This window comes from Oryzias latipes, chromosome 7 (assembly GCF_002234675.1).
Source record: "Oryzias latipes chromosome 7, ASM223467v1".
Lineage (NCBI taxonomy): Eukaryota > Metazoa > Chordata > Actinopteri > Beloniformes > Adrianichthyidae > Oryzias > Oryzias latipes.
This window is the reverse complement of record NC_019865.2, coordinates 6,063,713-6,089,609: the sequence shown is the minus strand read 5'-3', so window position 1 is coordinate 6,089,609 and position 25,897 is coordinate 6,063,713. Positions and strand designations below refer to the sequence as shown.

Genomic DNA, 25,897 nt, shown 5'->3' with positions numbered 1-25,897 from the left:
AAGGAGAAAATTAGGTTAAAATAAGTTCAAAGTGAAGGAAAAATACATCTATAAAACTCTTAATAAGTGTGGTCCCACTGTGTACAGACTTGCAACAAGAAATCTTTACGTTAAAGAAAAAAACCACAAGATGGGCCACGAAACTAGAAAATAAATAAATGAAACCTGTGCAACTGGATGCTGCTCCTGCAGCGCCATAGTGAGCATTTTAGTGCAACTAAAGGAGTGAAAGGCTCTTCATTCAACTTTGAAGTTTGAAACCGCATTGGGTTCAGGTCATTGTGTCACGAACTGGATTAAATCCATGCTTTAAATTTCATGTCAAATTAAATATTTAAAAAAAAAGACACAGCCAAAAACTGTCGTTAGAATTTTATTTTACTGAACTGTACACGGTATGGATACCACCCCCACGCCCCTAAATAAAACATCTTGTGCAATGTTCTCACCAAAATCTGTTTAAATAATATAAAAATAAATCAATTGCACAAAATAATTTGCTGTTCGGCTTGTGATTAACTCATTAAAGACAGTCTTAAAGAGAGGAGAACTGAAGGAAAACGAGGCCTTAATGATGTAACACAAGGGAGTAAAGAGTCTACTATCCAATAATAATGTTGAAAATGTTTATTACTTTATAACTTAAACGACCAAAATTAGAATATAAAGTAACAGCCTGGTAGCTTAGGTTTTATCATATATAGGTATCCAACATTTCTTGTTGTCCTTTGCATTAGATGAACAAGCTCTGGCTTTGATCAGACACCCACATTAAAACCCGTTTAGGTCTGGACTGATGAGACATGTTTGCAACAGAAGAAAAATAAACTGCAAAAAGAAAACTTCCTACCCTTCTTAAAACTGGATTTAAAAAAAAAAAAAAAAAAGAATTCCAGGCACTGAGCATGACATAAAATAGATCTTTAGAAATCACTTTGCACAGCATTACTAGCTGCTCCCCAAGTGGTTTAAAAAACTGTAACGTTCTTTTCACCTCTGTAACTACAGAAACTGAAAATGAGAAAATAAAAGAGCATTTAAGAAAAGAAAGGAATTTGACAAAAAAACGGGTCAAGAAGAAAGTAAAGCTGCCTTTTAGTATTGGATCAAAAACAACTTGGGGTTCACATAAATGTGTGAAACTTGTAATGACTTGGCTTTTCAAACTAAAAGTTTAAAATGTAATTAAGTTCTTGTCAAAAAGTCTGACTTTAATGAATGCAGATATTGTAGCTAAAAGAAAAAAAAATGCGTCAAATAACCTGAAGAGTCCATTTCTACTACAGATTGTTTAGATTTTTCGTCTAAAACCTGTTGGGATCTGCTCTACAATAAGAAATACTTGAAGCCTTTATTTTGTGAATCAAACCCAACATAGTTCAAAGCTTGCAGATGAAATGGAAGTGCATTCTGGGTGTGTGATGTGTCTGACCAAACATCCAAAAATCCATCTTTCCAGTCTGCAGAGGGGCCCCCTCTTCTCACATGGGAAAATCCAATTACTGCTGGATTTTACAGTGTTTTTGTTGTGGATCCTCTCTACTGCATACATTTCCTGCTCTAACACCCCCCCCACCCCCACCCCCCCGGCTCTCTGCCAGATAGCTGCTATATTCATCAACAGCTGCATCGCAGGTTAAAGTATGTCCATAGAGACTATTCCTCCTATTGTACAATTAGAACATTTGAAATGTGAGAAACAATGCAGTTACTCCTGTTCAAATGTGAAGGAGGTGATCAGTGTTCTAAAACCTAAAAGATAAAAAAGAAAGTATTTTTAACCCAGGAGTGAGTTCTTTAGGACTACATTCATTCATTCATCCATCCTCTGAACCCGTTTTGTCCCTTTCGGGGTCACGGGGCTGCTGGAGCCTATCCCGGCCACTCGTGGGCGAAGGCAGGGGACGTCCTGGACAGGTCGCCAGTCTGTCGCAGCTTTAGGACTACATCTACATGCAAATACAGTCGAGAAAAATCCAAATGTTTATTTTTACATTTACATATTTAGGGATGCGGCTTTATGGTTGCATTTTCACTAGCAGATCTGCATGTGGAAAACTAACATACATGCCTCTGATTCTGCATAAAGAATAATATCATCCCCCTGGCTTGTTATGATAAGATTATTTAACCTAAAAAAACAAACAAACAAATATTTTCCTTCTGACTGATGTTGTGCGTCACTCTGCATATGTTCAAAAACTGGTATTATAAATATGTTTTAGAAACTAAAGGTAATTCATCCTGCTGTTGGTTTGTTTTCTCTAAATAAGGCAAACTTTTCCTTTAAAAAAAACACAACTGATGTTCACAAATAAAAGCTCCAAAGTCAGCATCTGCGTTCAGAATTTCTTGACTTTTGACATGGAGTCTTTGTCGAAAAAACAAAACAGAAGATAAAACATCTTGTTCTTTAAAGAGTCAGATTAGAGCCTTTCCAAATAAAACTTCTGTCTTCTTTTTGACTGTTTGCATCCATAAAGAAGAAAACTGTGACCCATTAAGTCTCAGGTAAAGTAGTATTTCCTCGTTTATTCAATAATGACATGATAAACTATCCAGATGTTGCAAAGATGTGAAACATTCAGATGGTGGCGCTGTGAGCGGTATGGAGTTGGCAGCTCAGTGCTGCTCAGAATAGAATGATAATTGTGCTCAGAGATGATAGAGGTTTGCTGGTCATTAAGAGGCAAAAATGTAGCGTAAAATTGACGTGTCGATAGATTCCTGACGCGTTTCTTCCCTTCAAGTCTTATTAACCTGTATCCGAGTCGCTCTGAGGTGACGACAGAGGCAACACGATGAAGATGGGGAAAGGTTGGAATGAAGAAGCAGTGGATGAAGTCAGGAGGGATGAAGGGGTCCAGACTTTCAGTAGATGTCTGGGAGATCCTTGTAGTTCCTGTTGAAGTAGTCACCATTGTAGATCCAATCCTGATTGCCGGTGTGCGGGTTGGTGCTCAGATGGAACCATCTGAAAAGACAAACTCACTTTAGTTTCAGTTTTTCTATTAGTAAGTTACTGTTTGGATAATTTGATTTCAGTTCTACTAGTATAAGTTGTACCCATAAAAATGAGTCCCAAGACTAGCCAACTTTATTCTTCTTTTTCCTGCACCCTTTTTCCACATTTGGCTTATTTTTTGTCATGTAAAACAATACAGCATGTTCATCTGAGCATTGTTTGAGCATTTAAGAATTCTAAATGATTATTGTTTTTGATTTTTTTTCTCATTTGGTGTTGATGCTACAACAAGTAGTTTAAAACAAATCTGAAATAAAAGGCACATTTTATTTGATCTGCAATCTTTTACTTTTTTTATTTTACCTTTTAATTGATGTTTAAATAAAGTTTTTTTTTATTATTATCTCTGCATTTCCTGTGGATTTGTCTATGAAATACTGTCCAGCATATAAAGAGGAGAACACAGCTGTTAGTTCCATTTTTTGCCCCAAGCTGGTTATTTTGCTTTATTCTGTTTTTAATTTTTTTCTTAATATTTAAACATGAGGCTGTTGAACTATCAAACTGGACTTATTTTTCAGCAGTTTAAACAAGAAAGAAAAGTGTGAAAATGTTCACGTCTGCCTGAGAAAAGTGTCTAAAGTGTGTAGTGAGGGGTTTTCCATCCTTAAAACATCAGTTATCTTACTCTTTAAATTGTAACCCCATCGATGAACGAGGGAACATCGTAATTTCCTTCAGCTGTGGAGCTGTGTTTTAGCCTTGAAGCAAAATACATGATTCTAGGGATTGTAATATCTGATGTGTTTGCTTTTATGCAGTAAAAAAAAAAGCATGTTTCAGAGGTTATCGTTCATCTTTTTATGTTTTCCATTTATCCTTTGTGCATGTGTGTGGTTGTTACCTTGTTGACCAATCCTCATCATTCTTTGCTCTCTCCTTTCTGGCAGCTCTCTGTTTCTCCTCCAGCCTCTCCTTCTCCTTACTGGCTTCATCTGCAGATGCAGAAACAATCAGGAAAATGTGCTACTGTTTGTTAAAAGGATAAGGAAAGAATTGTGGAACAATAAATGTTTCATTTCAGGTTAATATAGTGGTGAACAGAGTTAAACATTCAGATTTAGAACCTAAAGTCAAGTCCAGGTGAGAGTGACGCAGGAATGCTGCAGCAGGTGGCAGCGTTGCCTCGGTAAACGTTTAAGTTTTCATTGCTCAAAGTAAAACATCACAGCAAAGAGGTTTCCTCATTTTCAAACATTCAAACAAAATATTAAATGATACATTTAAAAATGAAATGTCAGGTATTTTTTCTAGCAGAAGAGTTTGGATAAATAAGTTACTGTGCCATGCTGCTAGGACTTTTCAGATGAAATTACACAGAATTACCGATGTTTCCGTTTTCCATGGCTCTGATGTCAGGCCTGAAGCGACAGTCAGTTGGGGCCAACATGGCTTCCATGCCCGGCTCCAGCTCGTTGAGCGACATCGCAAATGTTGTGAAGTTGTACATCTGAAGGACGACGTGGAATGAAGTGAAGTGAGCGCATTTTTTTTCAATGCACCATGTGTTTTTTTGACCAAATAACAATATCAATCAAAATCAAAGTGGGTTTTTTAAAGATTTCCTCTATACAACCAAGTTATTTTATAGCACTGACAAGAGTGTGTTATTCAATGTGTTCCATGTGCAGGTGTAGTTGTGATGTCATACTCTGGAAGAGTGCGCTGGTCTGGAGTCTATCCTCCACAGAAGAGTGCTTCCTGGAACCACAGAGACAGTCTCTTGGACCTCAGGCATGTTGTCAGCTTCATCGTTTTCTGATCTGCGAAGCTCCTCCTGTAATAATACAACCCAGTTTTAGAAGTGCTACACTCAAAAATAATAAACTTGTATATTTACCAGGGCTGCGCGATATGAGAAAAACTCACGATTTGTGATATTAGTGATCAATATTGCGATGACGATATAACTTGTGATACAAGAACAAATAGCAAAACAACAAAATACATAATTTGCATTTTACTGCAACAGTTTAATTTAATTAGGAGTCAACATAACTTAAATTATGCTCCAAATGACCCTCGTCTACAACTAACATAAAAGGGCTTCATTCGATTGGTCAAGTGCATAAATGGATTTACGGTATTTGATTTGTTAAATACTTCAAACTACCATAAGATTGTTTCAGAACATTTAAGGTAACCATTTATTGCAATTTTTACTGACTTTTGCGGTTCGCGTATTCCACAGCTTGATATTGCGATAACCATAAATTTGCAATTTCTTGTTCTGGCCTAATATTTACTTTCTTTTTTCCAAACAAAAATGGAAATAAAGACAAGAGTTATAGACAGACAAAATAAAATAATGTGCTTAAAGAGGACACATTCCCACCTGTAATTGTATTTATATAAATGGGTTTAAAGTTTTTAAATGTCAAAACCTTCCATTTGAGGACTGCAGTATGTTTTCTTTGATCTGTTTTCCAACATCAAGAACGTCTGGATGTAATTTCCTTTTTCTTCCGGTGTGTTTCATGTAGATTTGCCCATTTTTAGTTTGTATCCACCCATAACGGCAGTTCTGACTAATGCTTAGTTTTTCCAGAATGTATCTCACATTTAAAAATCACACAAAAACCTGGCCAAAAAAAAACAGGATTATTTATGAGGAATTAAGAAAAAAAAAAAAAAAATACATCGATATGTAACTTAAAAAAATGTGTAGCAGATCAAAAAACCCAGAATTACTCACATTTTTTTGCTTCTTATCTCCTTTCTTCTCTGATTTCTTGTGGGCCTCGTAGGCCTGAGGGTCCACACTCCACATGCACTCAGTCCACTTCCCATAGATGACACAGTGTTTCTTTTTACTAAAAAGAGAGCAGATGAGCAAGAAGGACAGGAAGAGGAAGTGTGTGTGTGGGGGGGGTAAGATAGAGGCCAAAATTAGATCAAAAAAAGGAAGGGGGGGGGATAGAATGGTGAAGATGAAAGAGGAACATATGACGAAAAAAAGGAGCAGGAACACAAAAAAAAAGGAGGCAATGAGGAAAAAAAGTACAGTTTAAAAAAAAGTACAACAAATGACATATCTTGTAGAAAACCACAAACGTTTTAGTGAATGCAAACTAACTTCTTGTCTTGGATGTATCCTTCTACTTTGTGCAGCTCTTTGCCAAACATCCCACATGGTTTGAAATTCAATACACACTTGTCTCCAGTTCTGTCGAGGAAAAAAAATAGTTTTTTTTTACTAGAATGGAAGAAAAAATAAGTTAACTTTTTCCAGAGGAGCCAAGCTTTTAAGACAAACTATATCCTTCAACAATAATAGTGTTGCTGTATTTAGCTCATAAATTAAAGCTATTTTCTCGCCCCGGAGTGGCAGACATTTTTTTTAATCAGTAACAATAAGAAATCGCTTCACAACTCAAAGACAACACGTGTGACGTGGCTTCATAGTGCAAATAATGGCTAATGGGGGTGGCGATGATCTTTTCAAGCCCACACTAAGCAAGCAAGCAGTAGTCTCCACTCCAGAATGAAACAATGAGAAATAGTAAGTCTGAGGCGTGACAGGAATGCTGAAAAGCTGGTGAGTGGCATACAATACAACAGAGCTGCATCTGAATGCACGGTTTCTTCAGGAATTAGTGATGGAGAACTGTACTTAAAGACGTACTTCTCCAATGAAAGTTATGTTTTTATCTTGCATTTCTGAGTATTTCTCCTTTTAAACCGCTAAAAAACATTGGCAAAGGCGGTCTTTTCAAATTAAGGGCCAAGAAGCGCATGAGCACGCTCCCTGATCTGCCCCGTCCAGCATGCACAAGGTCAGGTGCGGCAGAAAAGAAGATGGCTCATTGCTGCTTAGCCTGCATGTGTTTTAAGTGCGACCAAGACTGGAATTTGTTGTTGGCCGCACATATTCATAACTAAACTTAAAGTTAAAGTCCCCTTAGCTGTCATGCTCCTAGGTGTTTGAAATGTGTTCTCTGCATTTGATCCATCCCCTGGAGGAGCGGTGAGCTGCACAAAAAGCCGTTCTCAGGAACTATTTGGTGGTTTAACCACAACCAGAACCGTAATCCTAATCTTTAACCCTCCCTCTGAATCCGTTTGACCAAGAAAACAGTTAAGCCCTGACCGCACATACAGTCAGGACCATAAATATCTGGACAGAGACACATTCCTTCTAATTTTGTTTCTGTACATTACCACAGTGAATTTAAATAAATCAACTGAACAAAAAAATTGCATAAAAATGTGAAAAACTAAAGCATTTTTTAAACACAATCCCTTCATTTCATGGGCTCGTAAGTAATTGGACAAATGAAATAACTGAAAACAAAATGGTCATTACTAATATTTGGTTGAAAAGCCTTTGTTGGCAATGACAGCCTGAAGTCTTGAACTCATGGACATCACCAGATGCTGGGTTTTCTCCATCTAAATGCTCTGCCAGGCATTTACTGCAGCGGTTTTCATTTGCTGTTTGTTTGTGGGCCTTTCTGTCTGAAGTTTAGTCTTCAACAAGTGAAATGCTGCTCAATTGGGTTAAGATCAGGTGACTGACTTGACCATTCAAGAATATTCCACTTCTTTGCTTTAATAAACTCCAGAGTTGCTTTGGCTGTATGTTTTAGGCCGTTGCCCATCTATATTATAAATCGCTGCCCAATCAGTTTGGCTGCATTCACCTGGATCTGCGCAGACAGTGTGTCTCTGAACTCCTCAGAATTCATTGTGCTGCTTTTGTCCTGTGTCACGTCATCAATAAACACTAGTGTCCCAGTGCCACTAGCAGCCATGCATGCCCAGACCATCACACTGCCTCCACAGTGTTTTACTGATGATGTAGTGTGCTTTGGATCATGAGCTTCTCCACGCCTTCTCCATACTTTTCTCTTCCCATCATTCTGGTAGAGGCCGATTTTGGTTTCATCCGTTCAAAGAATGTTTTCTCATATTTATGGCTCTGACTGTATTTGGAAAATTACGTGTGAATAGTCACGCTCTTTCTGGCATTTCATTTTATTTGCATTGCAAGTGAATTCAACCATATGCATGTGCTAGCATCAAACCAGGTCTGAGCCACAGCCAGTGCTGCTTGCTGCTGCACTGTATTCTAAATTATGTTATTTTACAGCATTTTTTAGGGGCTTATCAAAGTTCTTTTTCATGTGTAATTTTCTTAAACGGCAGGGTCTGGTACACACATTCGTTTTAATTCTACACATTTTGAAAAAGTCTCGATTTGGAACCAAAAATGTGTCACTTTTTAGCATTTCTTTATCACTAAAGAGAAACTTTTGAGAATAGAGACTTTCAGTCAGTATCAATTGTGCTCCCCTGTGTGTCAAGCTCTTCTTTCATGCAAGACACAGCTATCATCATCAGAAAGGCAGGATCAATGACGCGGTAACCGCCCAGCACCAATGGCCACCCCCTTTTGGAAATAGTGGTTTAGGATAAACATGAAATATGGCTTTTTAAGACATTTAGGTTGTGGAGTTTTGGTTAAAAACTTCATAATCATACTTAAAACAAGTCCCACTCATAACTCTAAAGGTGAATTTCTAATCAATTCCTTCGGCTCTGCAAAAACTACGTCCAAGAAAACAACACAGGCTTTTTGATTTTGGCTAAAAACAGCATAATCATAGTTAAAAGACAGCTGGGAACACGTTAAACAAATCAAAAGATGATTGGAGTTGATCTGGTTACATCTTTGCAGATGGTTCAGAGAAATTCATTTACCTGTGGTTGACTATTTCCACGTTACCATACTGCTCTATCCACAGTTTCCCTAATATGATGTTGTGCACACAGCAGTAAGGGTTGCTCCATGTGTAAGCTTCTTTATGCCTAAATGACAAAAAATTTGAGTTTCAACAACATGCCATAGCAGGAAATGCAAAGTAAGTTGTGTAAATATGACAATAATTTGTTTTAGACTTTTTTTTTTTTTTTATTACGCTTTTTATTGCCGTACTTGATGATCTCTAGTGTGATAGTCCCTTTAGGTTCCGCCTCAACACTCTTTCCCCAAAACTTGAGTTTGGGATAGATGGAACCATGGAAAGCAAAGTCCCCAGCCAAACCCTCTGCGTGGAAGGCACTGACAGGAGGATGATGGGACACCTGCTCCGATATTAGCCGGAAACCTTGCTCCTCCCTATCGACAGTGAAAACACATATTCTGAGTGCCAAGACAGGAGAAGAGCCTCGGGAAAATTGATGCGTCAATCTTTGTTTACCGGACAAGTTCATAGGTTTCTCCCAGCAGAGGGTTGAAGGGCTTTCCAGTTCTGTCCCACTGAGATGCCACTGCTGACACAGCAAAAGCAGCTACTGCCTAAAACACACACAAAGGATTTAGTTTGTACTTATGGAGACCTGGAAGTAGGGTAAAAAAAAAGAAATAAACTCTTCTTTGTGTGGATAGTCTATTTGTATTCATACTACGATGAACTGCACCAGAGTTCATCTGCAAGTCTACAGATTCCTTTATTCTCAGGAGAACCAAAAAATTACAATCTGAGGATCAATTAAAGAGAAAGAGAGAGAGAAAGACAAAGAGAGAAAGAGCGAGAGAAAGAAAGAACGAGAGAGAAAGAGAGAGAGAGAGAAAGAAAGAAAGAGCGAGAACATTTTTTACCTTGATTAAGGCCCAAAGCCCCTTAAAAGAATTTAAAAATGAAAGAAAGAAAAAAATCTGATCAAAATACAATCTAAAAAGATGATTATATAGCTTTGATTTCATTGATTCATATTTTTTCCTTTTCTAAATGACATCATGTAATTTTATCCATTTGGCCTTTTAAGGAGCATCTTCAATCTCTTTAGCAGATTAACTAAAAAATGCTGATGACTTCCTGCGTGCTCCATCCCTATGTCATTGTTTACTGGTGATTTTCAATAATATTTAAAGCAAAAAAGGGGTCAAATTGGATTAAAAAAAACCCAATAGGTGTAATAATTAATATAAGCTTGTTTCTTGAAAGCAAAAAAAAACATTTTGAGTTAATGATACTGCAATCCATCATCTGCAATTAGAGGATAAATTCACTGAAGTGTCAAAGACGTCTCTGACCTGCATTCGCTCGATGGAGTCGGACAGCGAACAGGCTTTGTTGATGAGGTAAGTGTGTTCCATGTATTCCGTCATTCTCTGCAGAAAACTTAGAGGCTCATTGAAGGCAATAGGCATGGTGATCTTGGACAATTCCTGAGGAAAAAAACACATTTCAGAATTTAAATCTCATCAAATGAAATCGTGTGTTTTAACCATTTTACTGTTGAGTTTGATGTTTGGAGACAGCTAAAAAACAACAACAACAACAAAATCTCCACTTGTGACGTAGAAAGTAGAATTATGCTGTGTAGAGATCAATGATCATTGGATACTAATGCACTGCATTTATTATACAAGTCCTTAAATCTTTCCATACCTGATCTAATGTATTGAACTTGGGGGGAAATGCAAATAAAATATATGTAAATTCAATTTTAATTTTAACAAAAAAGCAACAAGAATATTCACAGGAAGTAACTATTGGAAGCCTTGTACTCCACTATTTTTTTCCAAAGACAATAAAATTCACAGATTTAGTAACATAATAATTCAAAATTAATATTCAAAGTGCAAAAAGGCAAATTTATTATAATTTAAAACGATATGCAACTTTCAAAAAACCAAAATTTAGAGCTAAAATCAAAATAATTTCAACCACAAATCCAACAGGCTTTAAATATAAACATATCATTAAATATAGGTTGGGTTTTTTTCAGACATTTAAAAAAAAGAATCTGTTGTATTTTTTCTTTTTCTTTCTCGTTTGGAGAGAGGGGGGAACGCTTTAATACTGTAGTTAAATAAAAGGGTTGTAATTTTTTTAATTGTTTTTGGGGGGGCGGGGGGGGGGGTTGTAATTGCTTAGGAGAATGAAATTAAAAATATAAAAAGATAAAAGAAAAATGTAAAAAACATAAAAACATTTTCTTAAGATCACATCACCCTTACCAGTCCAATACATTTCTTTAAGATACTCCAGACACTGACAGTATTTCTGGAAAACATGGGTGCAGGTAAAGAGGTTCTGGAAAGAAAAAGAAAGAAGAAGCGTAAAAAACTGTTGCACATAAATTGTCAATATGTTTCAATAACTTGGTACATTTTCTGTTAAGTAAACATATATTACATAGAAATCCCCCATTATTTTTGTTTTATTCAGAAGTGGTACATTTCTGCTATGCATGGGGGGGGGGTCGATTTGCATCTTCTGGAAAAATTCTTTCATGAATAGGTTTACTCATTTGGATACATGTTTTCCCCGTTTTATTTTGAAAAAGTATTCGATTTTTACTGTACAAAAACAAAGAAAAACTAAAACCAGATGGTGACACTGACAGAACAAAAGTAAAAAAAGCAAACCAGTAATGAAATGTTAAAAATGTCTTCCTGCATTCTTAATTCTGCCTCCTTTCTGTCTGAAACTGTACCAAACAAACGGGGGTGGGACAGCCACCAGAACAGTCACCTGGTTACAGCAGAAAACTTTTCTTTGGTTTTGTTTTCCCCCATGACAGTAGGAATGCAGCTTAGGTATGTCGTTGTACCTGTGTTTCTTGATTCCATTCTTGTTTGGCACTGATCCATTGTTTCTGTGACTGCTGCAGTCAAACTGTGCATCTTTGAAACTGGCCTCAGACAACCCCTCGTACGACTCATCTGAATCCAGGCCTGTAGATGGACAAAACGAACGCCCTTTAGTTTAATCTAAAATTAAAGTCAAACGACAAATGGCTTTGTGTTTTCAACCTGAATTAAGGGCGCTAAACAAATAAATAAAGTTTGAGTTGGATCCTCTTAAAAGGCCTATACCAAGCTATTCTTATGCTTTTTATAGTAAATAATATCCATGTGTATGATAATGGATTACTTTTGTCACACTAATTAACTATTTTTAAAAAATTAAATAATAAATTGTTAAATAGTTATCTCTGAGGCCCCGCCTTTCGCTCCATGTGGGCGTGGCTCAACCTAGAGCCGGCCTCGGCAGCATGTCTGCGTCTCGCCCATGAAAACAAACATCCCAACCTTGGCAAAGATGGACGTGCATGTTGTGCATATAAAATCGTTTAGCCAAACACCACTAGCTCCATGGAGAAAGTGGGTGTGTGTTAGCCTGGGGGCGGTGCTGGAATTGCAGAATCTTCCTGGAAGGGGCTGTTCTCACTGGTCTATGTCAGCTCGTGAGAACCCGCTGGTTTTTGCGGCTTGGGAGTGGCTGCTGCTCAGAGAGGAATACTCAGAAATCTGTGAATGGATCAAAATACCGCTTTGGGGGTTTCTTTTTGTGAAGAATGAACATTTTAATACACTTAAAAGCTCAAAAAATTGATTTTGCATGCCCTTTAAACGGCCCTTTAAATGCTTTGTTTGTCCTATTTGAACATTACAGTTGCCGTTTGCATCTTGCTTTGCATTAAAGGGACTTTATGCCTGAATTTGACTTGCAAATTTTATTGATCATCTGGAAAAGATTACACTGTAACTTCTAACCAAACACAGCAGTGGATCATCGTTTCTGTCTTTAACATTCTGTTTTCAACATTGATTCCACTGTTGAAGACAGTGACGGAAAACTAACTGCCTGTCAGCTTCAGGCGTGATTTTAAAATTCTAGTTTTTAAATATTTTCATGGATTGGAACGTTCTAAATTATTAACAGATCTTCTCAGTTCCTACAAACCCTCCAGAACTCTCAAATCCACTATTTCTGCTTTCTTATCTAATCCCACTATGAGAATTTGGACTCACAACAAGGCCTCTTTTCAGTACTGTGGTCCTCGTCTTACCTGAGGATAAGAGTTTCTGTATCTGTGGAGACTTTTAAATGCAAAATAAAGAGTCATCCTTTTAACTCTTACATAAATCATTTACATAGCTTATTTATTTGTTTTTTTAAAGCTTTTATGCATTTGTACTTTTATTAACCTATCTTTTAATACAGTTCCTTCTCAAACCATTAGCCACAGTGATCTCTTACCATCCTTTGTTAGTCTTTTGATTGCTGTTGTTTTTGTCTAATGTTATTTTATAACTTCTTTTTGCTTTAACCCATGTTTATTATGTTTGTCTTATGTCAAGCACCTTGCGTTCTACGCATGTTTATGAAAGGTGTCGTGCAAATGAAGTGTTTCATTAATTTAATGAATATTAACACAAGCAGATTAAAAAATGGAGTTTTGTTTGGGTCGAGTTTCTTTAATATATTTGTAGCACGTGAAACAAAGTGATTTTAATTCACTAGCAGCCTGTCTGAACACAGCTGGGTTGATCTCCAATGATCCTCATCAGAATAATGAGGCTGAATGAGGAATTAGTCATTACCCTTCAGCCACTCCTGTACATCCTTAAAAACAGTGATGGGTGGAGCTGAGGACAAGTTCAGCTTAACACTAACCTTAAATCGACCAGAGTTCACCTTCAGTGAGGAGACACACGCCTACACGTGAGGCTTTTAGGCGTGTATCCCTTAGAGACACACAAGTCAGGCTAGAACTCAGGCGAGTTCAATTAAGTTCCACAAGAAATAAATAAAGAAATCAATAAATAAAATATATAACAATTTTGTGTATTTGTGCAGTACGATATCTCAATCATATTCATGAAAAACCTATATCATAGTCATTACCCGTCATACCCTTTACTCAGAAATATTATTACAAAAGACTCCAAACAGCAATATTTAAAGCCTGACAGGTGGCAAACATTAGATATTATACTAGTTGAGCATTAATCAGCCATGTCAATATTTATCCACTAACAGGAACAGAGGTAACCCCAGAAACAAGGATTACTGTTCAGTAAAAAATCCAAAGCCATAAGGGCGTCTCACAGAAGGTCCAGCATTCACATTCTGTCATTCTATGAAACCTGAAATACTCCCCAAACCGCTGTGTAAAAAAAAAAAACCTGAAACTCTGTTGCAGAAGAGCAGTAACTTATTAGTAATAATCAGAGAGAAACTAAATCTCTTTCAGAAAATCTTTCAATTTCTGCTAAGAAAACAGTCAATAGATTCAACTACATTGGAGAACGTGAAGGGATCAAATAATAACATGTTAGAGTTTTAGAGGCTGATCAACAAAAGCACATAAATTATTATAGCACATTAGAAAAAATGCAAACAAAACAAATTAGAATAATGTCAAGAAAGGAGGTCATAAATCACAATGGAAGCCATGGGATTTTAATTTGAAAATCCACACAGACTTTCCTCCAAACAAAATAATCAAATTAATACATTTTTAGTCATGTCTGTTCTCTGTAAGACTGGCTCTTTATTTAAAGGTCTTAACACAATTTTCAATGTTTAAATTGAACACTGAATCATAAATTGAAATTCCTCTTAAAAAGGATTTGATTTCAATTAACAAAAATATTCCCTTGTACTTCCATTGGAGAGATTGTTTCATACTTAGCTTATATGTAAAAGAAAAGCAATTTTCTGAAAAGTGGCTTATTTAAACAAAATAGACTGAAAAGGATAAGTTTAATTCATAAAAGTATAATGAGAAGCTGTCAACATTAAGGTGCAGTTTAAGGTCATAACAAAACTGCACCTGATGCTAATGCTAAGGTACTGATTACTGATGAATGAGCTGCTGTCACTTTAGTGTATGAATAAAATCACAAAAAGTCTCAGAATCATTTCCAAAATTAGAACAATATTACGGATGTAACAGCAGATATATCTAATTTTCTATATTTGATTTTATTTAGTGCTATTTTTGAATTGCTTTTTACCATCCTGGGTAAGAAAATCAAAAACAGTCTGAATCTGAGGATTTCAGAGTAAAATGCGTGTTTTCAATGATAAACTTCTCAACGTGTTTCTGTTCATAAATATTAAATTGATCATGGAGCTCAGATTATATTCCAGTGGGGTGCACGGAGTTCAACAACAAAGCTTGAATTACTACCAGAGGATCACATTCCTTTAAAAAGCAAATACTTTTTTTTTTTGCTGTTTCAATGGATTAGTCTGAAAATCAGAAAAAATATATAACAACACAGAGAGACAGTCCATCATTGAACCTAAATTTAAACTTGAGGAAAAATCTGTGGAAATGAAAAAAAAAATTTTTTTGCAAGTTAAAAGACTAGACTAAAAATATACACGGTTTGGATCATACAACTAGAAAAAAAAAAAACATTATCATGGCTTATTAATTATTAATCTAATAAAGTAGACTGAAATAGTTGAAAAGCAGTGGTAGATTGTGAATTGAAATTGTTGATTTATGTATCGTCTTTAAAGCAGTTTACCTAAAGTTTTTTAACTAATTTGTTGACATGTTTTCAGAGAGGAAATATTTGTATTTGCTTACAAAGTAAATCTGTTGAAAACATACACATAATGTGGCAAAAACAACAGCTAAAAGGATAATATCAATGACCCACAATGGGTACCCACCTGTAACGGCGTCATAAAACTCGTCCTCATTGCTCATCTTCCAGAGTCAAAACAGACCAGTTGTTTGGTACAGATGCTCAACTTCTAGCACATGATTCTTTTGGCGACGGCCCGGTTCTTCTGAAGGGGCGACCTTCTGACCAAGTGTGCTTTGGAGTGGCAGTAGGTTAAAGTCAAATCCTATGACTCTATAAAAGAAGAGCCTGACGTCAGGCAGACGATCCTGTCAGTCAGATCAAACCAGCTTGTCTGTTGTCTGAGAGCAGCTAGAAGGCTGGAGGGTGAGGGCTCAGTCTCTGTGGTGTTGATGATCAGAGCAAAATTAATAACCTGTAGAGGGAGAAAAAGAAAATCTTAAAAAGAATGAAAACTTCCATTGGAGACATCATTTCCCACTTAGCTTATTTGTATTCAGTTTAGACTTTTTCTTTTATGTATGACCCAAAATCCTCAAGGTTATGTCCAACAATCTGAAAGCAGAGCTGAAAATCAGCTGTGTCCGTCTGAGCAGGAGCCTGCTCCATCATGGGCCAATAAGTGCAAACAGAGCTTTCCAGTGCAGCGGTTACATAACCCAGTCACTGGCAATCTGGGTCTTTGTGACACCACATGGTCTATTAGTCCTGCAAACATTAACCTTTAAAGGCCCAAAAAGGAATAGCTCAGTCTGTTTGCAAAATCTCAACTTGAATTTTTTAACAGACCAACTCAGTTGTTTAGTGTTCCAATCCTTAACCCTAAACAACACGGACACGGATGCAAATGTTTTAAATCATATTTTCATTCAAGAGAAAACGGCAGCTTAGTTAGTGAAGGAAAAAATGAAAACAAAAACTGTCTTTTATTGATACATATTTAAAGTACAAGTACAAACATGGGTATTTACAATTAAAAGTAATTATGTTGTCATCTGTTACATTGGTATGTACATATATAGACTCATCCTCTTCTATTCTTAATTTGTTGTTTTTCTTATCAAGTCCAGATTAATCATCCAAAAGTTTTATCTATTTATGTATAGTTAAAAATATATTCTGTTTGTTTTCTTTGGCATTTTAAAGTAAACCAATCCAATCCAATGTCTTATATAATAATAATTAGGCGATGCAAATGTGCATGTTTTTTTTCCCACTCTTAAAGTATTAAGGAGCATACAGACTTTTTGTTGGAATAAGTTAGAGGTTAATTTGCTGAAGTGTCTTTGATTTGACAAATGATACACAAGAATTCTTAATTCACTTTTTTGAATTTGGAAATGAGTTTTTAACTAAAATGACTCAAGTTTGGTCTCAAATCTGCATCAATTTTTCTTAAATAAATAAGGACCTTGATGACATATTTTGGGCAAGTACCTTTATCTATACTGTAAAACAGTTTGTGAAAGAAACATTTATATTTAGCTAAAAAGGTAAACAATAATATCTGCTTTTCTTTTTTTTTTATTCAACAGTAAAGTAGTTCCTAGTCCAAAGAACCTTTTAAATGTTTGGACATCAGTTAGAAAAACCAACAAATAAATAATATATAAGTGTGTAAAATGCATAATTATTAACAATATATTATAGATTTTTCTCCCCTACAAAGAAATGTCAATGAAAAATGAAAAAAAAAAAACACTGCGGATTTCAGTCAAACTATCCAGTGATTGATTGTTTTCATGGTATCAATAAGCCACAGGCTAAACTGTCAAATGTTTCAGAAAAACGGGGATAAAAAGTGAAGATAAACTCAAGACATCACAGTGGAGCTGGTCGTACCTTTTGTTTGAAAATGTGCTTCATGCACACCCACTTTCAAATCCCTGATAAGTGCGGAAACAGTTAGTTCTGACCTGCTTTAAGACAGGTTCAAACTGCTTTAAAAGTTCGATTATTTGATGGAATTCATAAAAAGCTACTTTTCTTTTTAAGAATGAGTCACAAAATTATTTACAATCCTTGGCTGAAAATGTTTACAACTTGTGCCATTATTAAAAAAAAATAAAAAAATAAAAAACATTTATGAATATTTACAGTTCTACAATTCAAACATACCTGGAAAACATTTTTACTTGACAAGTTATCAGATTCATAGAGACAGGGAGCGAACAGCAGTTCTTGCTTTCCTGTGTTCAGACTTAGCTGGACAGACTAACCTTTAACCTTTATCAGAGACGGGGAACACCTGTCAGCACACAGATGAACCTTTGTCTGCACAGATCGATATGAAAGGCAGGATGATAGCCGTTAACCTGCTACTCAAACATGTATACAACTACATTTTTATACCTACATTATATGTTTTTCTTACATATAAGAAAAACATAATGTATTTGTTAGAGTTAAAAAAAACAAAGGTATGATTCCCGGTAGGCGCGATGAGCTTATTCCAGCGTGGGTTCCTAGGCAAGACCCTTCACGCTACTGTATTTATAGACTGTGCCGGTCCATTGAAGCTGATTTGCTATAGATATGCCAAAAGCTGTGCACACATGATCAGTGAAAATGTCTTCAAAAATTAGAACATTTAATATTTTGTAGAAAGTTATAGCTGTTGAGGTTTTAGAAAATGTTGGATCAGCAGGAGGTACAAAGTGCATTATCCTGTCAGTTTGGACTCCATTGGACCATTCATCTTTTGAATTAAGAAACAGGGACGCAATTAAGACACAAACAAGTAAATGGGGACACATTTTTAACGATTATCTTCCAGAAGAGCACAAGGAAACAACAGGAACAAACTTTTTAGGAAAAATAACTGCTATAATTAATGGTGTAACCTTTACACCAAGTACAAAATTGGCAAACAAGCCAAACCCAGTCTATAAATGTTGTCTTTTTACTAAACTCCTCTTTGTATTTGATAATTGTGCAGATAATTTGAGTGGATTCACACCCACCCACAGACTGCAAAGCTTTCTGATTGGCTACAGAAGTCTCAGTTCATACCATTTGCTCTGTCCTACAGGCTGGCTGGCTATTACGCAATCACAACAGACATGGCACCACACACACACACACACACACACACACACACCACAACACATCTCTCCCCGACTTGGCCAAAGCTTTTTTCACATAACCCAAACTTTCGCTGGTCTTTCTGACAGGGAAAAAATTTACTCTAAAACTATAAACCACAACAGAATACACTCATTTTATAGGTATTAAATAATAAAGAAAGAAAATAAAGCACCCTATACCGTGACCTCATTAACTTCATCCTTTGTCAACCTAACCCAACAGATCCTTTCTTATATTTACAACAACACGCCCTCTTTGGCAGCAGCCAAACCTGCCAGGACACAAACCACAAAGTACCTGCATTATTTATGCAAGCATGCAATCTTCTTTGGTTCAGAACACTAATGTTTTTTTTGTTTTGTTATGCAGTCCATCAAAGGTGGACAATACTAAGAGCCAGTGGCAAGACGGCACATGACAGGGCCACACAAACCAGATCCAGTACAGTAAGTCTGAAACAAAAGCAGAGCTCTGCAACAACAGCTGCACACCTGTCAGGTCTACAGCATGTACAATTTCCAAACTCATTAGCACCAAGCAGCATGGTGATCTGTGGCTTTGCATTTACATCCATTTGCTGAATAATTTAACAGCAGCTTCTTCTTTGTGTATTCTGCCTTTACTTTGCTTTTGTTCTTTTAAAAACATCCCCGTCAGCAATTTTTTGTTAGTCTTTGATTTTATAGAAAAATAAAATTTAACTGGTTACATGACATTATTGAATTTTTACAAAATGTTGCTACATAAAAGAAACTATGTCACAGTTTCTTGTGACATAGTTTTTTGTTTGATGTCACAAACTTGTTAAGGGGATTTAAGTCTTCTTTTAATTTAAGCTTAATCTGGATAAAGGCGAGCTAAATTGTTTAAACGTTTTATTTTTAACTACAATATGTAAATGAATCACGAAAACTGTGTGAATTGTCCAGTACTGAAGTGTAGTACAGATGATTACAGTCAGAGGCGCAGAAGTGGGTTGGTTGTCAGGAGAGTGAGAATGAGGCAGGATGTGAAGGCAGCCTGAGAGGCATTCTAGAGAACACCAAGCACAGACGGACCACTGTGTTAGCCAAGGTTCAAACAGAGCAGCACTTTGCTCTGGGTTCCCTCTGTGCATTAAATTGAGCGACAAAGAAAAAGCAGACCAGGAGCTGACTATGGTGAGCATAGTTGCTATGGAGATGTCAGGATTACGGGATTGTTGATTCTTTACACACGCAATTGTTGGAAAAGTTAGACAAAATCTGTATAATAAAGGTACGTTGTCGTCCATATATCAGGCTGAGTAACTACATTTGCTATTATGACTTTTGGACTGAAATCAACAAAGATGAAAGGAATTGAACCAAACTTTTTTATGGTTCTATGAAAATTTACATTTAAATTAAATTCCTATTTTAGAATTTTTTATTCAAGAACCTATATTTTTTGGAGGAAACTGTTAAACAGAACAAAAACAAGGATCAATCAGGAAGTGATTTTAAAAACCCTTTAAAGTCCCACACCCCTTTGATCCATTTTGAAAACGTTCCTAGTAGTTTAATTATAATAATACCATTTTTAGCAAAAATCAAAAACCTGAGCCTGAACCTGTCTTTTTCTGACAGCATTTTTTTGTCTGCTCCTGATTCACAATGATCTGAATAAAGAAATACTCAGAAATTTCATTGTTCTTTACATATGTCTTCCACCATCAGAAAAACACCACAAGGACATGTTAAAAACACCAAAAACACAATTTTCCTCTGAGAGGGTCTTCAACCATCGTCGTATTACAAGGCACTACACAAATATAGGTCAATAAAAAAACTTGTTTACAGTATAACCTAGTGATCCATAGATTGCACTAGATTGTTTTCAAACTCCTCCATCATCAGAGCATATACTGCATGTTACAGACATCCGTCCTGCCTGAGGAAAGACACACAGATGGGCAAATCACAAGACCAAAAAAAAGATTGAGAATCAAAAAAGTACAAGTGGCTTCTTATAAGAGCAGGATCTAGAAGTATGACATCAAGTTCACAGTTTCATCACAAGACTGACCTAGTCACTGGTCAGAGCTACTTAAAAGAAGCTTGTTTCAAAGTCCTGATCTTTCAAAATACAACTAATGCAAATTTTAAACTCTGCAGATTAGAAATTAAAAGGTAAACAATAGAATATTGTACAAAGCTAGATTTAAAACAATTGGAAAAAAAGAGCTATAACAGTGAGGCAGATTTAAATACATAAAACTCTTATTTGGAAGTGGTAAGCACTTGCTTTAGTTATTTTTAATATAGCGAGCAATACCTCTGTTGTTTGAAAACAATGCGAGTCTCTCGTGTGCATCACATCTAGTCTATCTGCAGTAAAAGTACATCTGAGTATCATCACTTTAAAGATGCATAGATAAACACAAATCTCACGAGTAATATAGCTAACATTGAAGTTAAAGTCTCATGCTTCATGGATACTATGGCAACCCATGCCAATGATTTACATCTAAATATTTGTAACTGCTTGTTACATCCCTGTCTTTGAGGAACCCCATGTTCTTCTTTAATGCAACAGTGTTTTAGTAAACATAGAAATTCCATGCATGGCTCAGCTCTTGTAGACTTTCATCAGTGACTAATCACCGTTCAAATTAAGAAAGAAGTAGATTGTAACATAGTATTAATTAATACTGAGGAACATCAGGATATTTTTAGTCGTATGTTGTTACAAAAGTCATAAAGGCCAGGCACGAGTTAAAATTATGAAACATTCTTGTACTCCTATAAGTTGTTGTAAGCCAATAAAAGCATATCAAACAAAAATAACCAAAAGACTACAAAAAGTTTCTGCATAACCATTCATACTGTGCATACAGTTACCCTGAAAAGAATGTTTCCTCTTCACACTCAATCACTATGGAAGCGATTCTGTAGCATAATTAAAAATAAAAGTAAAAACCAGAAATGCTTTTTCATTTTCAAAATGAAGCCTTCAAAATGCTTTTTCATTTTCTTCTTCAACACCGCTTATTCTGTCACTTAATTAAAATGATAAAAATAATTGAATTTGACATTTCACTTTCAAAAAGTTCTCTGGTAAATGTGTAGCAAAATTCATTTAGAAATGTCTAATTTGACAATTAAAATGGATTAACAGAAATGCTTTTTAATTTTCAAAATGTAACTGCATCAAATGACTCAAAAATGAAAAATCAATACTTAAAAAATGCTTTTTCATTTCTACTTAAAAACCGCTTATTCTGTGTCATAGTTAAAACGAAAATGCAAAGAGGGGATTGCATTTTCATTTTAACACCCACCCTGCGAACATTGTCGCATTATTCAATTCGAAAAAGCATTTCCAGAGGGGAGGTGGGGCGATGATGTCACTGCTTTCTCTGTGTGTCCGGCTGCTAAGAGACACAGACATGTCTAGGAGCAGTGGAGCTTTGTGTTAGCGGCAGAGAAGACTGCTTTGTGATGGTTGTGAACTTCTGATGATTTTACACAACTTCTCAGGACTACATAGCAGTATTTCCGCCTTCTGCGGTCCTCCTTTGGACCCACCGCGGACAAGCTTTTTTTCTTCGGACCGGCAGCTGCCTTCGCATAGCGGAGAGCTAAGCTCCCGATCGCCGAAGGCGGAAATGCTGCTACGATCTGAGAAACCATCATGTGAATTTGTGTTTCCACTGGTGTCCAGAACAAAATGAAGGATGATGTAATTCCCACATATTTACATCCAAGATGCTCATTGCCCGTTGAGAGTTTTAAGTACCTCCACGGCTAATGTTTTAGCACATATTAGCATAATGCTAACCTGTCTTTCGGGTCCCCCTTGCAGCAAAGAAAAAAGCACTGACCGCACAGATTGAAAAAACATATGATCGAGCAGGCCCTTAAGAATAATCATAACTGTAATAAAAGCACATTTAGAAGATAGTCTCCTGCAGCTTCGCGCTGAGTGCGTGTTGGTCCAACCAGCAAACGTTAGCATGGTGAAATCTGTCTGCTAGCTGTTGATGGGGCTCCAGCTGTCATCGAACAGCAAAATCAGCGCAAAGCTGCAAATAAATATGTAAATATGTGGGAATTACATCATCCTTTATCTTGTTCTGGACACCACTGGAAACACAAATTCATATGATGGTTTCTCAGATCGTGGCAGACCTTCAGCTGCCGGTCCGAAGAAAAAAAGCTTGTCCGCGGTGGGTCCAAAGGAGGACCGCAGAAGGCGGAAATACTGCTACGTAATCCTGAGAAGTTGTGTAAAATCATCAGAAGTTCACAACCATCACAAAGCCGTTTTCTCTGCTGCTAACTCAAAGCTACACTGCTCCTGGTATGTCTGTGTCTCAGCTGGAAACACGGAGAAAGCAGTGACGTCATCGCCCCGCCTCCCCACTGGAAATGCTTTTTCGAAATGAATAATGCGACAATGTTTGCAGGGTGGGTGTTAAAATGAAAATGCAATCCCCTCTGCAGTTACATTTTGAAAATTAAAAATAATTTCTGTTAATCCATTTTAATTGTCAAATTAGACATTTCTAAATGAATTTTGCTACACATTTACCAGAGAACTTTTTGAAAATGAAATGTCAAACACCATTTTCATTATCATTTTAATTAAGTGACACAATAAGCGGTGTTGAAGAAGAAAATGAAAAAGCATTTTGGCAGATTGCTTTTTCACTTTAATTTTGAGTCAAAAAATGCAGCTTCATGTTGAAAATGAAAAAGCATTTCTGGTTTTGACTTTTATTTTTAATTATGCTACAGAATCGCTTCCATAAATCACCCCGTTGGAAATAAAGTGAAAACAATAGTGTCTACATTTTACTTGTGGTCAACATTCCGACAGATAATCACATAAAGTTCACATTTGAGATGGCATTTTTCTGTGACACCTGCGCCCGGATGGCAAACCCGTTTAGTTTTACTCAACAACCTCTTTTGAAATTCTAATTCAATCATTAAAAAAGTTAAGGCGGTTTGGATTTTTAATTTATGGATTTATCTAAAAAGATATAAACAGAGAACAAGCCATACAGGTCCTTGTTCCAGCCAAAGAAGGAACTGGTTTCACTGGCTGACAGTGTTCTACCCCCAGTAAACTGAGACAGGAATCATGCTGGAGAAAGCAAAAATCTTGCATATAGCAGAAAATTCCCAGTCATTCATTTGCCATATGCCAGCAGAATAGTCAGTATAAAGGGGAAATAAAAAGTCAAGAATAAAATTTAAAGATGGCCGAATACTAACTGTAGAAAAAAATGATAAAAATTCTTAATTATTTTTTGGTCATTGGTCAAAAATGAAACACCACATTGATGCAGTATTTTATTTAACATTTGTCTCTTCTGACTAACATAACAAAACAATAAAAAATGCGCAACAAATCAGCACAATGGTTTGCTAATTCAGGAAGTTCTCAAATGGCAACCATTCATAAATAAACGTTGGACAAGCTCTCTGTTGATGGTTGCTTGGACATGACGACACGCAGCAAACAAAAGCAAAACACAGATATTTTATAACTATATTGGAAATTACGCACATCAGACAAAGGAAACTTCTACAAGAATATTTTTGCAGTACACACATTCATATTGTAATAAAAACAAGTCTTTTGGTTGCTAAACTAATTGAAATTCATTTACAAATGATTTTGTTCCTCTTTAGCGTCGATGTTTGAGCTAAATAGGGATTTAGAAAATTTGGATGAAATAATTTCACATCATGTAACCATTCATGCAGCGTTTTCTTTCAGCAATAACAAAATGCGGCTTTCAAAATGTGTTTAATGACACCATGTTCAGTCCCCACTATATTTAACCACATTTTTTCTTTAAACTTAATCCCCAAAATGATGAAATAACATACAATAATTCCTGAGCGCCAAACCTCCAACTTGTAATGGGGGAAAATAAACATTTCATTACAGCTAGCAATGATATCCCCTTTTAACTTGAGTGCATAAAATAAAATCGATCAACTGATTTAAATCACAAGTTCTAAATTGTGCGGTGTTGAAGTGTCAAATACTACAACATGCAACAGTCTCACACTACAGTAGAAGGAAGGAACTGCACAAATACAGACTGATGCTTCTCTTTCAGAAGGAGTCCGTTCCCATAGTAACAAACTATGGGGATAATTAGGGCACCATAGGAAAGAAGACACAAAACAAAATGATAGCAACTGTAATTCCACAGAGATCAGCATGATGTCAGATTAAATGTAACAATAAAACCCACAAGCACCAGTTATTAGAATTGTTTACACTAATTTTATGAACCAAAATATGTGGATGTGTTTACCGTTCATGACGGGATGCTTTATTAAAACAACTTTTTCAATTTCCTTTAGGTCTGAAAGAAAAACCATTATCATTATGTCAATAGAACAAAAAATGAAATATATTGTATAAAAATATAATGAAAACTGCAACAACAAATCATGTGAACGTCAATCAATCAGATAAAATCTTTAATTTTTTCACATGCTTTGGTTAACTCCACTGTGAGTTGCCAGGTCTGTTTGTGAAGGTATCTCTTAATAACGAAAGATCAAGAAAGTGAGGGGGGGATTCTGTAGAAGTCAATGACCTACAGTGACCTGAGCTTGAAGGCAGAGCTTTGTTTAGACTGCTGTGAGTCAGCTGTGAGAAATCAAACAGGCAGGGGGACATTCCCACTGTTTGCTGAGCAGCTCAACGTCATAAAGGCCGTCTTTACCTTTAAGCAAAGAGATGCTGCTATAGAGGCAACCCTTGTTGGTGCAGCAGGCAATTTTGCGGAGTTTCACAATATACTTTCCTTTCTATTTGCGCACCTTGTTGGTCTTCAAGCTCCACATATGGGTTATTTTTAATTGGAGTCCCACTTAACTATCTTTTAAACTCAGCTTTCCCACAACGATTGAATAAAACCGCTTTTCTAGCAATTAAGAAAATCAGACCTCTACTAGCCATCAGTTAAATCAGTAAACAACTCTCTCAAAGCCATTTCCAAATCTCACTCTTCAGGGGTTTTACTCCATTATGTTTTTGCCAGAAATGGAGCCAAAAACAATTTCATAAATATTTGGTTGTGAAAGTCCAAAAATTACCTAAGAAAAATTTCCCCGTTTAGTCCTAAGCCATACACAAGCAGACTGTGACTGGAACTCTGAGCTTTTTGACAGCTAACAAAACAGTTAGCGGGCGGGACACTACAAAAAAGCCAAACAAAAAAAATAAAAAATAAAGCTAACTAGCATGGCTAGCATCAGCCTTTGGACACAAAAGGCTTTACGGTAGAGAAAGGAAAAGAAAGACTTAGAAAGACCCTCGTGTGTTTGTCATCTTACCTCGGCCGTGTGCGAAGTGTGAGTGTTTTGGCAAGCCCACAAAGATAGGCAGGAATGTAGTAAGCAGCCTTGTCCTGACACAGAAGCGGAAGTGGGTGTCTTAAGGGG

General features: G+C 36.3%; 1 protein-coding gene across 1 annotated transcript; it reads right to left on the bottom strand.

Annotated features, from left to right (window-relative positions):
- Positions 1-612: 612 nt before the first annotated feature.
- Positions 613-25,897, bottom strand: LOC101158354 (oxysterol-binding protein-related protein 2). The gene is made up of 14 exons (XM_004070319.4): positions 25,790-25,897; positions 15,457-15,786; positions 11,591-11,714; positions 10,995-11,070; positions 10,065-10,199; positions 9,229-9,326; positions 8,964-9,146; positions 8,729-8,836; positions 6,102-6,191; positions 5,721-5,838; positions 4,677-4,802; positions 4,352-4,475; positions 3,870-3,960; positions 613-2,974 (listed from the first exon to the last, which is right to left on the bottom strand). Exons 2-14 carry the CDS (start codon positions 15,491-15,493, stop codon positions 2,872-2,874), a joined length of 1,413 nt encoding a protein of 470 aa, XP_004070367.1. The 5' UTR covers positions 15,494-15,786; positions 25,790-25,897; the 3' UTR covers positions 613-2,871.

Bases quoted from the DNA above. Each gene is read 5' to 3' on its own strand.
- LOC101158354 (XM_004070319.4), bottom strand. From the start codon at position 15,493: ATGAGCAATGAGGACGAGTTTTATGACGCCGTTACAG. The intron at 11,071-11,590 runs GTACAACGACAT...TTTTCTTTCCAG, and splicing joins AATGGAATCAAGAAACACAG to AACCTCTTTACCTGCACCCA. The intron at 5,839-6,101 runs GTTAGTTTGCAT...CTCTCTTTTTAG, and splicing joins GGATACATCCAAGACAAGAA to TAAAAAGAAACACTGTGTCA.